Source organism: Lithobates pipiens, unplaced genomic scaffold (genome assembly GCF_037356315.1).
Source record: "Lithobates pipiens isolate NorthernLeopardFrog02 unplaced genomic scaffold, aLitPip1_a1.2 Scaffold_13, whole genome shotgun sequence".
Lineage (NCBI taxonomy): Eukaryota > Metazoa > Chordata > Amphibia > Anura > Ranidae > Lithobates > Lithobates pipiens.
In genome coordinates, this window is record NW_027507718.1 from 421,799,469 (window position 1) to 421,814,610 (window position 15,142).

The window sequence follows — 15,142 nt, forward strand, 5'->3', positions numbered from 1 at the left end:
GAGATGGATGCACGCATGTGCAGAGCACAACCTCCAATGACGGCAGCGCTGGAAAGCGGCCCGGCGAGGGCTTAACACTCCTGCGCTCAGCGGCGGGTCTATCGGAAGGCTGCTGGGTAGAGGGGGGAGGAGGAGCCGAAAGCAGCGCAGGCGCGTTGCTGGTGGGACGTCAGTTGGGTGGAGAATGCAAGCAGGCGTAGCTGCGTGGTCATGGACGTGGTGCATGCGTAGGACATGGGAGGATAAACAGGATTCTAACGGACCGGCAGGGGGGAAGGTGCAGACTAGGGGTGCAACGGATCAAAAAACTCACGGATCGGATCGTTCCTCGGATCAGATCAATTTTCGGATCAGCAAAAAAAATAACACTATCCCTGCCCCCCACAGCCACATTGTTTAAATAAAATGTATAAAACTATCTCCCCCCCCCCCCCCCCCCCAATAAAATGCAGCTTATTACAAGCATAAAAACAGTCAGCATATCACTGATTATTTGCGCCAAGCTCACCACCGATCAAAGTTCCTCCAAACAGACCGCCGTGAGGAGTCCTGGGATGCCTATTGGCGCAAATCGTCAGTGATATGCTATGTTTTTTTCACTTCAAAATGCGGCTTTATTGAGCATAAAAGACAAGTTAATAACAGCATCGCCTGGCGCAACAGGCGCCACAAACACAAAAAAGTGCATTTCACATACAAGGGTTGAAAACATTTGGGCAGTTGCAAGATTAATACATGAGACACGGGGCAATGAGGTAACTGTACAATAAAAGTTGGCATGAAGGAGAGAGATATCGACCCCACGGGAGATCCGCTGACGCAGCAAGAGAGGAGCACCTAGTCCTCGACACTACAAGTGGCTGGGTCTTCCAGCCACCCATCCCAAATTTTATTAAATTTATAGGGGCACCCTCTATGAGAGTATAGCAGTTTCTTATGGGGGAGAGTAGCATTAATCGCTCTTATCCATTGTTGTAGAGTAGGGGGGTTGCCCCTTAACCATGTTCTGGCTATCTGCAGTCTGGCCTGAAATAAGGTTTCTTGTAGAAAGATGTTAAGGTATTTATCGCTTTCAGATAGAGAGAGGAGCCCCAGAAGGCATTGTCTAGGGCATAACGACAGCGGGGAGCCCATGCGATCATGAAGAAACTGGACAACTTGTGCCCAGTATCCCTGTATGATCGGGCATGCCCAAATTAGGTGATAGAAGGAGGCGTCTGAAGAAGTACAGCGGGGACAACGGGGATCATAATCAGGCCTGTACTTGGCTATACGATGGGGCGTGAGGTAGGACCTGTGTAGGACATATAGGTGGGTGAGGCGGTCCGAGAGCCTAGGCGACACCATTTTGTGGTTCGCCAAAGCCTCGTCCCAATCCTCGGTCGACACTGCTCCAAGATCACCCTCCCACCGAGAACGGACCTGAGAGGCAACAGTCAAGGCAGTGGGAGTCAGCAGATAAGTATACAACCGTGAAATCAACTGTGCGTGCTCCAGACCCAATACTGTATCAACCAAAACCGGAGTTCCAAGTCTCGGAACGTGATTGGCGAACTGGGTGTGGAGCGTGTGTCTGAGCTGGAGATAACGGAATAACATATAATTGGGGAGATCAAATTCGTCTTTAAGGGCCTGGAACAATTTAACCATCCCATTGGACACCACCTGATGGAGATAGATGACCCCCCTGCTTGCCCACAGCCCAGAATCCGGGATGAGGGCAAGTTCTGACATATCAGGATTATCCCATAGGGGAGTGTGAGAGTGGAGGGATGGGGCCTGGCTCAACTGTGTGGCAAGGTGCCAGACCTTGCGGTAGTGCGAAAGCATAGAGTGCCCGTGTCCTGAAGTGAGGGGGTGGGGGGGGCCACAAAATAAAAGTTGAAAAGGGTGGGTCAGCGGGCCAGGTACCTGTGAACATACCAGGGCGGTGTATCGGGGCCTGTCAGTGTGATGAAAGTGAAAAAAGTGGGAGAGATGTGATGCAAGGTAATAAAGGAACAGGTCCGGAAGGGCAGTCCCGCCAGAGTCTGGGGGGCATTTCAAAACCCGCCATGGCAGTTTGTGTCGGGACGAGCCCCAGACGAACGTGTTGAGGATCGATTCTAGGGATTTAAATATACGGGGAGGGATGCGTAGTGGTGCCTGCCAGAAAACGTATAAAAGCTTGGGGAGGAGTATCATCTTAACTAAATTTATTCGGCCCATCACCCCCAGGGGAAGACGGGACCACACCTGCGTTTTGGATTTTAGAGTATCAAATAGGGGCTCAACATTAAGGACGAGGAAATCTGAGAGGGACCTGGAGACGTGCATATGCTATGTTTTTATGCTTGTAATAAGCTGCATTTTATGGGGCGGAGAGATAGTTTTGTACCTTTTATTTAAATCAACTGTGGCTGTGCTTGGATAGGATTAGATAATAACTAACTACTATCTAATAGATAGTAGTTAGTTATTAGGTTAGATTAGGTAATAATTAACGTAGTGGTACACGCATAAAAAGTTTTTTTTTTTGTACGTTAAACATGTGTTGTTTATTGAACAGTATTGCAGAGATTACAGTCACAGTAAAAAGCACCGAACATTCAAAAGGTGCTGCGTCATAGCCATAACAGTACATAAAGAAATATTTCTTCATCGCAATAGACAGTAGGTATCATAGCTGAGCAAAGTTATATCACAGACATGTCATCTATTTCAACAGTACTCCAAAGTTCCTAATTACACGTGCCAGCCTCTTGCAACCACCTATCCCAGATTTTATTGGATTTAGCTGGGCATCCCCTATTTTTATATATGAATTTTTTATATGGGAGTGTTAGATTAACTTCCCGTTTCCAATCTTCCACCTTGGGTGGAAGGGGTCTCATCCACTGTCTAGCTATCACTTTTCTAGCAGAAAACAAGGTTTCCTGTAGGAAAGTTTTGGTAAATTTATCCAGTACTTCGGGAAATATCCCTAGGAGACATGGTTTGGGGTCGAGAGCCAAGGGTGAACCCATGACGTCGTGTAGAAAGGATACTATTTGTTTCCAAAGTTCCTGGAGTTTGGGGCAAGACCAGATAAGGTGGAAGAACGTCCCGGTCTCAAGGGTACATATCGGGCAGAACACAGATTGATTTGTATTATATTTGGCGGTCCTAAGGGGGATGAGCCTATCTTGGAGCCTGGGGGACACCATCTTGCATGTTTCCAGAGTCTCCTCCCATTCCTCGTCCGTCAGCTCACCTACATCACCCTCCCAGCGAGACTTTAAAGCATACGCTAGTCTCGCCGAGACGGGGGCCGCGAGCATACCATAGAAGCATGAAATAAGCTTTTTGGAGTCTGTATCCTTCACTATGGCAATAATAGGGTTGGGAGCAGGCTGTGGCGGTGACTGCGGAAACTGTGCCCTAAGTGCGTGCTGAACCTGAAGGTACTGAAATAGCATATTGCCTGGAACACCAAATTCCTCCTGCAGTGTTTGGAACGTTTTAACAGTTCCATCGTTAATCAGGTGATGCATGTAGTATATTCCCCTTGAGACCCATAACTGAACACCCTGGATTTTTTGAAGTTCTGGTAATTGTTTGTTATGCCAAAGTGGGGTATAGTTATTTGGTGACATTACATTCAATTTAGTTAACGCTAGATCCCAAATTCTCCTGTAGTGAAAAAGCATGGAGTGTTTACCTGGCCCTAGTGTAGAGCTCCCGACTCCCGTCGAAATAGCAGCTATCGGATCATCAGCAATTTGCGCCCAGGGGGGGCAGAGAAGGGTAAGAAAGCGTTGTTTATCAGTCTTGTCCACATGAAAGAGTTGAGACAGTTGTGAGGCAACATAATAGTGATTTAGATCTGGAAGGGCCATACCACCCATATCTGTCGGGCTTTTCAGAGCCTGCCATGCAAGCTTGTGTCTATTAGTCCCCCATACAAAGGGCCTAAGAAGACTTTCAAGGGATTTAAAATATTTTAGCGGCAAGTATACCGGGGTGTGCCACAACATATACAGTAGTTTAGGTAATAAAACCATTTTAATCAAATTAATGCGCCCCCAAACCCCAAGGGGGAGACGAGACCAGGCTTGAATTTTATTGCGAACTAGGGAGAATAAAGGTTCTATATTCAACGTTATATAATCTGCCGGATTCCTAGAGACATATACACCCAGATACTTAATAGTTCCAACCCGCTGAAGAGGCAGACTGGCCTGAGATTCCGACTGTGGAAAACTGTCAATGGGTAAGATTTGGGATTTTTTCCCAGTTTATGCGAAGACCGGAGAAGCTACCAAACCACTCGATCATGCGCAAGGCTTTTGCGAGGATGGGACCAGAGTCCGCTAAGTATAGCAGCGTGTCATCAGCATATTGACTGATTTTTTTTCCGTCAGATGACCCACCGTCAGTCCCCTGATCTCAGGGTCTGTACGGATCGACACCGCCAAGAGTTCTGCAGCCAGAGCATAAAGTAGTGGGGATAATGGGCACCCCTGCCTGGTACCCCTACTGAGGCCAAACACCTGGGAGGACCATCCATTTGCCACCACCTTGGCTGTTGGGTGTTGATACAGTAGCTTCACCCACCTAATAAAGTTGGGTCCAAAGCTGTAACCCTCCAGGCACCTCCAAAGGTACCCCCACTCCACAGAGTCGAATACCTTGGCCGTGTCAAGCGACACCACCACCCGCTCACCCACTTCCTCATGTGTAGCCTGTAGATTAATATATAGCCTGCGTAGATTGAACGACGTATTCCGACCCGGCATGAATCCCGCTTGATCAGCCTTAGCTAAAATCTTAATATCTACCTGCAATAGGGAGATTGTGCGGTAGGATTCTGGGAAACCTGGGTCTTTGCCTGGTTTGGGTATTAAAACTATCGTTGCTTCCCTCATAGAGGGCGGTAGTGTCAGGGTATCAAAAAGACACCCGTAGAGGGCGAGAAGCTTTGGCGCCAGTAATTCTTGGTAACGGGAATAAAATTCAATGGGAAGACCATCTGACCCCGGTGACTTGGATCTTGCAAATTCCGCAATGGCACATACTATTTCATCAGTAGTTAGGGGAGCCTCAAGAGCTTGCACCTGATCCTCAGTTACTTGGGGGAGGGAAACTTGGGCTAGGAATCTGTCCATCGGGGTAGTGTCGTCGGATACCGTAGTGGTGTATAAGTCCACGAAAAAGTCCCGAAATCTAGCTGTTGCCTCAGAAGGGTCTGTGATCACCGTATCTCCCTGTCCACGCAGAGAGATAACAATCGGGGGTCTATCTTCCTTATGCACTAAATATGTGAGCAGCTTTCCAGCTCTTTCCCCGGATTTAAAATATTTTTGTTTAGTAAAAATAAGTTTCTGCCGAGCCTTTTCATGTTGTATTTGGGAAACTACCCTCGACTGTAGTCTGAGTGCGTCCGCGTTTGCCGTAGACGGATCGTTTATGTATGTGTGTTCTATGGAGCTTAAATCCGCCACAGCCTTAGTAAAGGCATTCGCCGAGTCAGCCTTAAGTCTATTAATGTGGGTAGTCATTACCGAACGAGCATGCAGTTTAAATGTGTCCCACACGGCCGGAACCAAGGCCGTGTGGTCATTTTCCCCAAAGAACCTTATCCACTCTGCCTCTATAGTGTCATCCTCGTGTAACAATGACAGCCAGAACGGATTTAACCGCCACATCCGTGGGGGCCTATTTAGGGGTACTCCAAGCACTACAGAGTATGGGCTGTGGTCCGAAAGCAGTCTGGGGCAAAACAGTACTTCCATGAGTCTGGGAGTAAGTTGTTGAGATATTAATATAAAGTCAATGCGCGATAGAGAACCATGGGTGGGTGAGAAGCATGAGTATTCTTTCTTTTGAGGGAATTTGTATCTCCAAGTGTCTACGAGATGAATGGTGGCTAGGAGCTTGGAGAGCCTAGTGGTTCTTGCTTGCCCCGCCATCAACTCGGGGGGGCTTGAGGCCATCCAGTGAAGGATTAAGCGTAGTGTTGAAATCCCCCAACCAGATTACAGGAACCGCAGGGTGCCTGGTCATATAGGACAGTCCCTCAACAACTAACGCCATAGTGAATGGTGGGGGGATATAAAAGGCCATAATAAGGTAGGGTTCCCCATACAGCTTAGCATGCAGAAAAACAAACCTGCCCTGCGGGTCAGTAAGAACCTCGCAGAGCTCAAAGTGGGCAGACTTGGCTATAAGCACCGAAACCCCCCTCGAGTGAGATGTGTAGGTGGAATGAAATGCCCACCCAATCCAAGGGCGCTTAAGGGCCATCTGCATTCCACCCTCCACATGTGTCTCAACCAACACCATCACCCTTTGTTTCTTAAGGAACGTGAAGGCTGCTGCGCGCTTAATTTTATCACGCAGGCCCCTCACGTTCAAGGTAAGAAATCGTACAGATGCCATGTAAAGTCATATACAGTAATGAATACAGCCAGCGTTCCACATAACAGCTCCCCTGTAAGCGCACCCCAATACAATAGTTCTCGATCAAGCCCAGCTAGGGACTGCATAGGTGGTATTTGTAATAAACATTCGGTAAAAGCAACACATAGTCCAATTATGTACTCCAACTCATTTATAGTAATCTTCTGCATGAAAACCCACACCAACCTACCCCACTCCCCCCGCCCTACCCTGCACCTGCCCCAACTTGTGCGGGTATATTCCCTCAAAAACCAAAAATGCCTGGCTGGGAAAACCAGTTTCATTAAATCAGAAAAAAAACATATGACAATAAATCTGAAAGAGTTGTAGCCACCGGTACCAGAAGGCTAAATGAGATAGGCCACCCTGCATAACAGCACACATCGGTGACCCGAGTAGAGAGGCAAAAGTGTCAGTTGTGGTCCAGTCCTAGTGATCAACCCCCTCATCGCAATAAGAAGTCCCAGCAGACAATAGAGCAGGTTTTCGCTGCACTATGCAATTAGTCCGTAGGACTAACATGTTTCCCCTTGCTCCGGGAGAAAAGAGAGAGATTTTTTTTTAAATAAAACAAACAGGTATGTATGTAGAAAGTCCCTCAGTGGGGACACCAAGAAAAAAGGAAAAACTTCCATAAGCGTTGACACCACCAGCAGGCGTGAGAATTCTTCCTCCGTCTGTCCCAGGAGTGGAAAGCTTCTGTCTAGGCCTAGCAGACCTCAAAGTATAAAGGGCCCAGAAGTCCCGGACGCCACAGATGCCAGCATCCTAGTGATGGTGGAGCAGTATAAGGAAATCGGGTAACATGCTATGGCTCCAGGACACCAGGGGGAAAGCAAAAGAGCTTAGCTCACCCATCCCGCAGTTTCTCAGACAGCTCTATCCTGAGTCGCTCTGCGTTCCAGCCATGCTATGACCTCCCTGGGTTGTTCAAAGAAGAGTGCCCGGTCTCCTGCCTCCACTCTGAGGCGCGCTGGGAATAGCATAGAATATTTCACTTGTTGCGCACGTAATAATCTTTTGGCCTCCATAAAGCTCTGTCGGCGTTTCTGGATTTCCGCAGAAAAATCAGGAAAGATTGCCACTTTAGTATTGCCGACAGGGATGTTACCTTTTTCCCTGGCATACGATGCGCGCGCTCCACCGCCAGCATGGGGCAAAAAAAAGACTCTCGGCCATATGTGTTGATCAGCAATTGTTCCAAAAAAGTGGTTGGGTCTTTACCTTCTGCTCCTTCTGGAAGACCAATCAATCGGATGTTGCATCTGCGTATGCGATTTTCCAATTCGTCCTGCTTAGCAAGCATTAAGTCTATTTGTTTCTGCATGTGGTCAGTATCATTTTGCAATGGCGGGAGAGCGTCCTCCAGACTGCTAATACGGGCCTCAGTATCCCTTACCCGGTCACGCAACTTCTGAAAGTCCTGCCGTATTAAGGAGATGTCCATTTGCACTTCCTCAATTTGGGATGTAACGGATGTGCGGCATAGTGTAATAGCCTCAAGAAGCCTGTCTGTGTCTCCCGCTGCATGCGGTCCTCCCGTCTCCTCCGCGCCGCCATTTTCCTCCCCCCCCTCCTCACTCACATGTCGGCGGTATTGTGATAGCCTCGCTGACGCAGATCGCTGGGATTTCGAGGGAGTCATGGTCACCGGAGTGAAGGGAAGCCTTCCAGACCCGTTCGGGTGAGTATTTGTGCTGTGGTGCCGCAGGATTAGTGTGGGAGACAGGATTACTCAGCAGAGCTCTGGAGATACACGTCCTACGCCATGCAAAGTCAGGCCACGTCCCCCGCATAAAAGAAGTTTTGAATGAGGGCATGCAAGGCATCCAGCGTGACTCCTCCAGAATTCCTTCACTTGGGCTGACACAGGCTGAACGCCGCGCTGGGGGTGGCGTCAGCACGCAGCTCGCCGCCGCCAGGTGTACCAAGATGGCCGCCAGCTCCGGAGCTAGGCCGAAGCCGCGGCCCGCTCCGCAGATCACATGGTGCGGACCAACTAATCGATAAGGAAAATCGTTGACAACGATTTTCAGTATCGATTATTATCGATAATATCGATCGTTTCATCCCTATATCTAGGTTAGTCCTGAGACTCAAGATTACAAACCTCGTATCATATACCCTTTTTTTTTCTCTCTCTTTTTAACTTTAGGGTTGAGAGTTCTGAGGTGTCTGAAACTGGGGTCAGTGAAAATGAAGAAAATCCAGTCCGAATTTCTGTAACACCAGTTAAAGTGGATTCTGTTAAGACAAAGGTAAATTCATCATTTGTTTGACTTTTTTCATGTTTACATATCTGTTGTGCTTCATGTCTAAAAAAAAAAAAAAAGGACTAACATTAATATTTTGTCTACTTCATTGCTAGGCAGCCTAGAATTGCAATTACAGCTTTGTAAGGGCATGTGGTGTTGGCCTTTGACATCATACTAATGGCATCAACACAAATGCAGTTTAACCACTTGCTTACTGGGCACTTAAACCCCCTTCCTGTCCAGACCATTTTTTAGCTTTCAGCGCTGTCACTCTGAGTGGTCATGCTACAGTCTACCATTCCAGCCTTGTCCATTTTATTTGCTATTTGTTTTTTATTTTTTTTAAATGCCGCCGCCAAGATACAGAGCCAGATGTGTATCTCGGTGGCGTGCAGTAGTTCTCTGCGGGCCTTCAGCTCTTCTCGCCAGCTTTCGGCCATTCCTGGCAGCTTTCGGCCGCCGAGAACGGCCAAAGGCAGCCGAAAGCCGCCCAGAGGCTCAGAATTTCTGGGGATCAGCGTATAACACGCACCCACGATTTTCCCCTGCTTTTAAGGGAAAAAAAGTGCGTGTTATACGCCGATAAATACGGTAATATGTACTTTTAAGGCCTCTTGCACATGGTACTGATGTTTGAGCTTATGCTTTTTTGGCCGTTATTTTAGGTGTTTTGAGCGCATATGTATGCGTGGATTTGACCGCATATGTGCATTTTCAAGCACAATAAATACCTTCCTAGGAAAAATCCATTCACTACTTGTGCTCAAATGCGTGGATTTACTAGCAGGGAATGCAGATTTTCCTTTTCTTTTTTTTTTTTTTTTGAGGAATACTCGGGCGCATGTTCACATGCCTGTGTGCACAGGCACATTGTAAATAATAAGCTACATTTTAGCTCAGTAAATTTTTTTTTTTTTTTTTTTAAACCTGCTGTACTGAGCTTTTTCCAGCTGCAGTGTGCAAGAGGCCTAAATGTGATTGGTGCAAATACCTACATTTACTTTCAAACCCTCTGCTGTACAGCAGCACTCATACGAAGAGAGGTTAGGGCAGTTCTAAAAGCCAACCAAAATGTTCTGCGGTGTACTGTCAGTGCTGACAGGAGGGAGAGCAGAAAGGTGACCTCATCTCTTGCTTCCCCTTCATTGTCCTGTCACAGGCTGGTAAAACCTCATCTGTGTGTGTGACCTGGAGTTTATCTGTAAACTGTATTTTTATACTTTTGAAAGATTTGTATCAGATTTTCTAACTAGCAGCCCATCTTTTCAGGAGGTAAATTCAGATCAGTCTACAACACCTAACCTTGGTTCAGAGCGAGGAAAAAAAAGGTCAGCGCCATCACCGGGTGCAGAAAATATTCATAAGGATTCAGAAGAGAAGAAACCAGATGATGTAAACCAGGCACCTCCACCAAAGCCTAGAAGGGGGAGACCTCCAAAGTCTGCATCTCAGGGTAGCGCAGCGAAAAATGATGACCCAAGCAAGCCATCAGGGAGAGGGCGCAAGAGAGCATCAGCCAATCAAGATAGCCCAGCAGGAAATGAGGTGGGCAACGCAAAAGTACCAAAACACGATCAAGCAGCCAAAAAGACAGCACAAAGGCAGATGGATTTGCAAAGGTGAGCTGTGAAATATTTAATTGGCAGTATTGTAATATGTATAAAGTAAAACCTTGGTTTGAGAGTAACTTGGTTTTAAGAGCGTTTTGCAAGACTAGCAACATTTTTTAATACATTTTGACTTGATATACAAGCGATTTTCTTGATATACAAGTAGTGTCATGTCACAACTGAGTATAAAAGAGAGGTGCCTCCTAAGTGTAGCAATATGGTTACATTTTAAGTCATTTAGAAACTCACATGGTTGATTAAAACGGGCACATTTAAGTATGCAAGCATCTGGGGTAAAGATATCCGCAGAGACCATCCTGCTCACGGCCATTGACGTCCCTTCCACGCTGTCCCTCCGTCCCTTCAGATCACTCTACTGCAGGGTAGTCTTTCCAGTCACGATTGCAGACAGCTTTACCCCAGGTGCTTGCATATTTATATGTGCCTCTTTTAATCAACCATGTGAGTTGCTAAAGGTTGTACCTTCATTAAATGTAATCCTATTGCTACACCTCTCCTCTCTTTTATTCTCTGCAGCTCCTGCTGGATTTTGCTTCTAATCCCCTTGTGGAGGCTTGTGGGTGGACATTTAATAGTTACACAGCCTATCACGTTGCTATAATTTCTTTATATGGACTATAAACTCATGGACTTGTGAATAAATGGTTGTGGACCGAATTATTTTCGTTTCTATTATTTCTTACGGGGTAATTGGCTTTCATATACAAGTGCTTTGGATTGCAAGCATGCTTGCGATCCAAGGTTTTACTGTATTAAGCACATTTCACAGAATTGCACCTAGGATGACCATACATAAACTGATAGTTGTAGATAAAACAATTTTAGCCATGGCTTTTTATCAGATGGCTTTGCACAATGTAAGAAAAAGGGCAATAACGTGTTTGTAGCACATGTTTTGACCGTGTTAGCAAGTGTTAGCAAGATGATTGCAATAGATTTGGTTTATGTGATTGAGAGCAAGACTGTTCTCTGCTTGAGATTTTAGTCTATATGGCAATTCAGTCAGAAATCTGTTATTCTGTGTTTGGCGGACAGCAGACTAGTGTGCAGTAACTAAAAAAACAATCGAATGTTTGGTCTGTTTATGCTGGACAGAGGTAAAGCACATTTATTTGGGGGGGGGGGGGGGGGGGTCGCTAGCAATTTTCAGGGCAATGGCTGGTGTTTAGTGCTTCAATCATCCCAGCGCCATGGTTGGTATGGTGTCAGGATGATTGAAACACATTATTTCTATCATTGCATTGTAATATAAAATAGTTCAACTTGCCATAATGTGGGAGCCTTGAGCGTGTCGCCACGTCACTTGCCACTAGATGGGGATGTCACTTGCCACGCAGCCTGCTAGCATCAAGGGGCTTGCCGCAGTTACCTGACTGCCTCCCAAAAAATAGCAGTTTGTCATTAATCTACATGTAAAATCAAGCTCCTTCCCCCCAGCATTGCAGAGTATTTTAAGCCAGGTACAACTGTCAGCCTCTCCTCAGTGTGGGTAAACTACCTGCAGGTGAAATGCAGGCACATGCAAGAGAGGGGAGAGTGAGAGATGGCGTCATTCTCTCTCTTCTGGGTCATGACTGCACTTTGTAGAGCAGCTTTCGCGGCCCTGTAAGTAAGGGCAGAGCAGTGGTGCGGGCAATGAGAGATCTCATATCTCTCCCTCACCACCACTTCGCTGACATTACTTGTCTCTTCCACGGCCTGGCAGCAGAGGCACCGCGGCCCACATGTTGGAGACTTCTGTACTAAAGGACACAGGAAGTCATCATCTTAGGGTTATACAGGCACATTAGATGCAAGCAAAATGTAGGCCAGTTTAGTATAACCATTTCGGCTAACACCATCCTTAGTTTTGTTAGTCCAACTATCCTCCAAGGACAATAACTTTTATTTTTTCTTTTTTTTTTTTTTTTTTTTTTTTTTAAGATTTCTTACTACATAGCAGCTTGAGCTGGCCTCAGCATGGCAGCCTAGCTTTGGAGAACTGTACTCTGACTCTGCTGTACACTGTTGGGCTCGCCTGATGGTGACCTTCAGTAACTTAGTTCCATGTTATACTTTGCAGACCCTAGGCTGGTAAAAGTTGGTCTTAAAGTGCTTTCCAGAGCCTCTGGTGTTTCTCGGCCAAGTCTCTGCCTGGTGGTTAAGTTTGTGAATACTTTGTGAGTTTGAGGTCCTTGTTAAAAAAAGAAAAAAGTGTACATCCTTTGTGTGTCTGGCTGTATTTAGAATCTGCCATCTCAGAGAATGCACCTGTCTCTTTTAAAGGGTTAGTTCACCTTTTCAGAAAAATTTAAATGCACTTCACCTCCATCGGTGATGAGCTGTCAGTGCCCACGCAGCTGGTGTAGTGGTCTGGGAATTTGAAATCCCTGCTTTTCTTCCCCACTTTTCCTTAGGGAGGCTGGGACAGATCAGAGTTAGTCTGAATGGTCAGTGCTGGCATGTGAAAGCTTTGCCCAATTGGAATCACTCTGATCCGTACAGTGTCCTATGGTGTGCAATTATGAAGTTAGGATTTTTTTGTTTACCTGTACACTACAGGACACAGATCTTTTGTCTCTTGCTTGCATTACTCATTGCGTGCTACAAATCTGAAGCTTAGCTGAGCTGGGAACGGTTGTGACTGCATGGAGGATTCTTTTTTTTGGCCAGTGTCCATTCACCTGAAGGCAGAAGCATAACCCAGGTAGTCGTTAATATAGAACAAATTCACTTTCATACAACTGGACTTGGTCCAATATTTGTCCCTCTGCACTTTTAAGGGTTGGATCCTTGTTCTTGCGATCCTGCTCCGGAGACCAGTGGCTTCTTATTCCTTGATTAGGACCTGTGTATAGGGTGTTTGTGGTTCCCATTTTCCCTGTGACTCGAACCTGAATTGTTTCTTGCGGTGATTCAAAAACCACACTTTGAACCCATCTAAAATCTACACTATTACAGGGCAAGTTCACATTTTTAAGGAGAATTTTTTTTAAAAAAATGCAGATTTTTGCAGAAAAAGGCACTTATTTATTTTTCATTTTTTTTCCCCTACAGAAGCCTGAAAAACATTGCACCCATGATCAGTCGAGATTGTGGTTGCATTGTCTGACCACTGTCAGCGGATCACTGTTACCCGTAACCATGTATCGCATGATCGCTATGATTGGTCATAGTGATAGGCCTGTATAACTACAGACAACCTGTGATAATTGCATGCCATGCACAATGGGATTTTTTTTATTGATCGTTTTTGCACCGTTTGACAGTTTTTTACAGTCTATTACAATTCTTTCTTGAAGCACAACTCTGCTGGTGCTGAATCAGCAATGCTCTTTCTGCTTTTATGTAACACACTGCTGTTAAAATGCAACTTTCTGCATCTTTCAAAGCCTGTAAAAAAGAACAAGCTGTAGATGCATTTATAACACCACTGCCTATTTTGTGAATAGCTAAAAAAACATTGACGCTATATTGATCTTGTCAGTCATGACAGTGAGGTTCAGAATCTAAAGAAGCGCACATTTTTTATGTTGTGTACAGTTCATATATAATGATGCCTTAGTGTCCATCATAGATGCATTGTTGTGCTCGTGTTGCAAGATGTCAAATAGCGTGGTCACACAACCTGCTGAACACATGTGTATTCAACCTAGCAACCAACAAGGATTGTGATACTAGTTTAAGAAAGCAATATTTTCAGTTTTAACTGCATGTTACAATTCTTCCAGCAGCATGAACCTGGGCAGTGAAGGAGATTCTCTTTTGGAGTTAGATTCCAGTTCGGGAGAGGTTGCTAATGGTGCAGATCTAATTAGTGCAATCTCAAGCAGCCAGGAATCGGAAGAAACACAGCTAGAGATGACAGGTTACTTACAGGTGCAGTTTTGTAGCTTTTTATTAGAGTGTAAATATGTTCAGCTTGTGTGTGTGTATGTGTATATATATATATCTGTAAGGGGCCAATCCCATACTGTTCTGGGTAAATCGAGGGGAGATGAACAAAGAATTGTGTTGAGTAACATTTTATGAGCCAAGTAAAACAAATAGTGGTAGGCTATATTAAGCCATCTTTGCTTTTTTTTTTGCTGAAACCAGTCAAATATATACCATTCAGTGGACCATAGTTAATGAACAGAAACACTGCTTCTCAATTGACAAGCCTTTAGATCAAAAAGAGAAAGTAAATCTCCAAAGCAGAGATAGATGTTCCCATAACAGTCATGTGTCACTGTACTTTGTATACATCAGATGCCAGGCCGGCAAGTGGTTAGATAAGTAGAGCTTGGTTATGGAAATTTGCATATCATATGCAGTGCTGTTTTGTCTGCTTTGACTACAAATTTTTCAAACTGAAGAGTATTTTAACCACTTTCAGACCGGACCAATTTGCTGGTCAAAGACCAGACCACTTTTTGCGATTCGGCGCTGTGTCGCTTTAACTGACAATTGCGCGGTCGTGCGACGTGGCTCCCAAACAAAATTGACGTCCTTTTTTTCCCACAAATAGAGCTTTCTTTTGGTGGTATTTGATCACCCTTGCGGTTTTTATTTTTTGCGCTATAAACAAAAATAGAGCGACAATTTTGAAAAAAACGCATTATTTTTTACTTTTTGTTATAATATCCCCCAAAAATATATAAAAAAACATTTTTTTCCCTCAATTTAGGCCGATACGTATTCTTCTACATATTTTTGGTAAAAAAAATCGCAATAAGCGATTATTGATTGGTTTGCGCAAAAGTTATAGCGTTTACAAAATAGGGATAGTTTTATAGCATTTTTATTAATAATTTTTTATTTTTTTTTTACTAGTAATGGCGGCGATCTGCGATTTTTATTGTGACTGCGTCATTG

General features: G+C 45.2%; 1 protein-coding gene across 6 annotated transcripts in view; it reads left to right on the top strand.

The window, feature by feature from the left end:
• The window catches only part of PDS5A (PDS5 cohesin associated factor A), a 197,609-nt gene that overhangs the window by 170,154 nt on the left and 12,313 nt on the right, over window positions 1-15,142 (top strand). For 4 of the 6 annotated variants that reach the window (XM_077477616.1, XM_077477613.1, XM_077477615.1 and 1 more), the window contains 3 exons: window positions 8,576-8,678; window positions 9,945-10,294; window positions 14,017-14,164. In XM_077477616.1, the coding sequence (XP_077333742.1) occupies window positions 8,576-8,678; window positions 9,945-10,294; window positions 14,017-14,164 (601 nt within the window). The remainder of the gene's footprint in view (window positions 1-8,575; window positions 8,679-9,944; window positions 10,295-14,016; window positions 14,165-15,142) is intronic. The other 2 variants (XM_077477614.1, XM_077477618.1) reach the window with 2 other exon arrangements.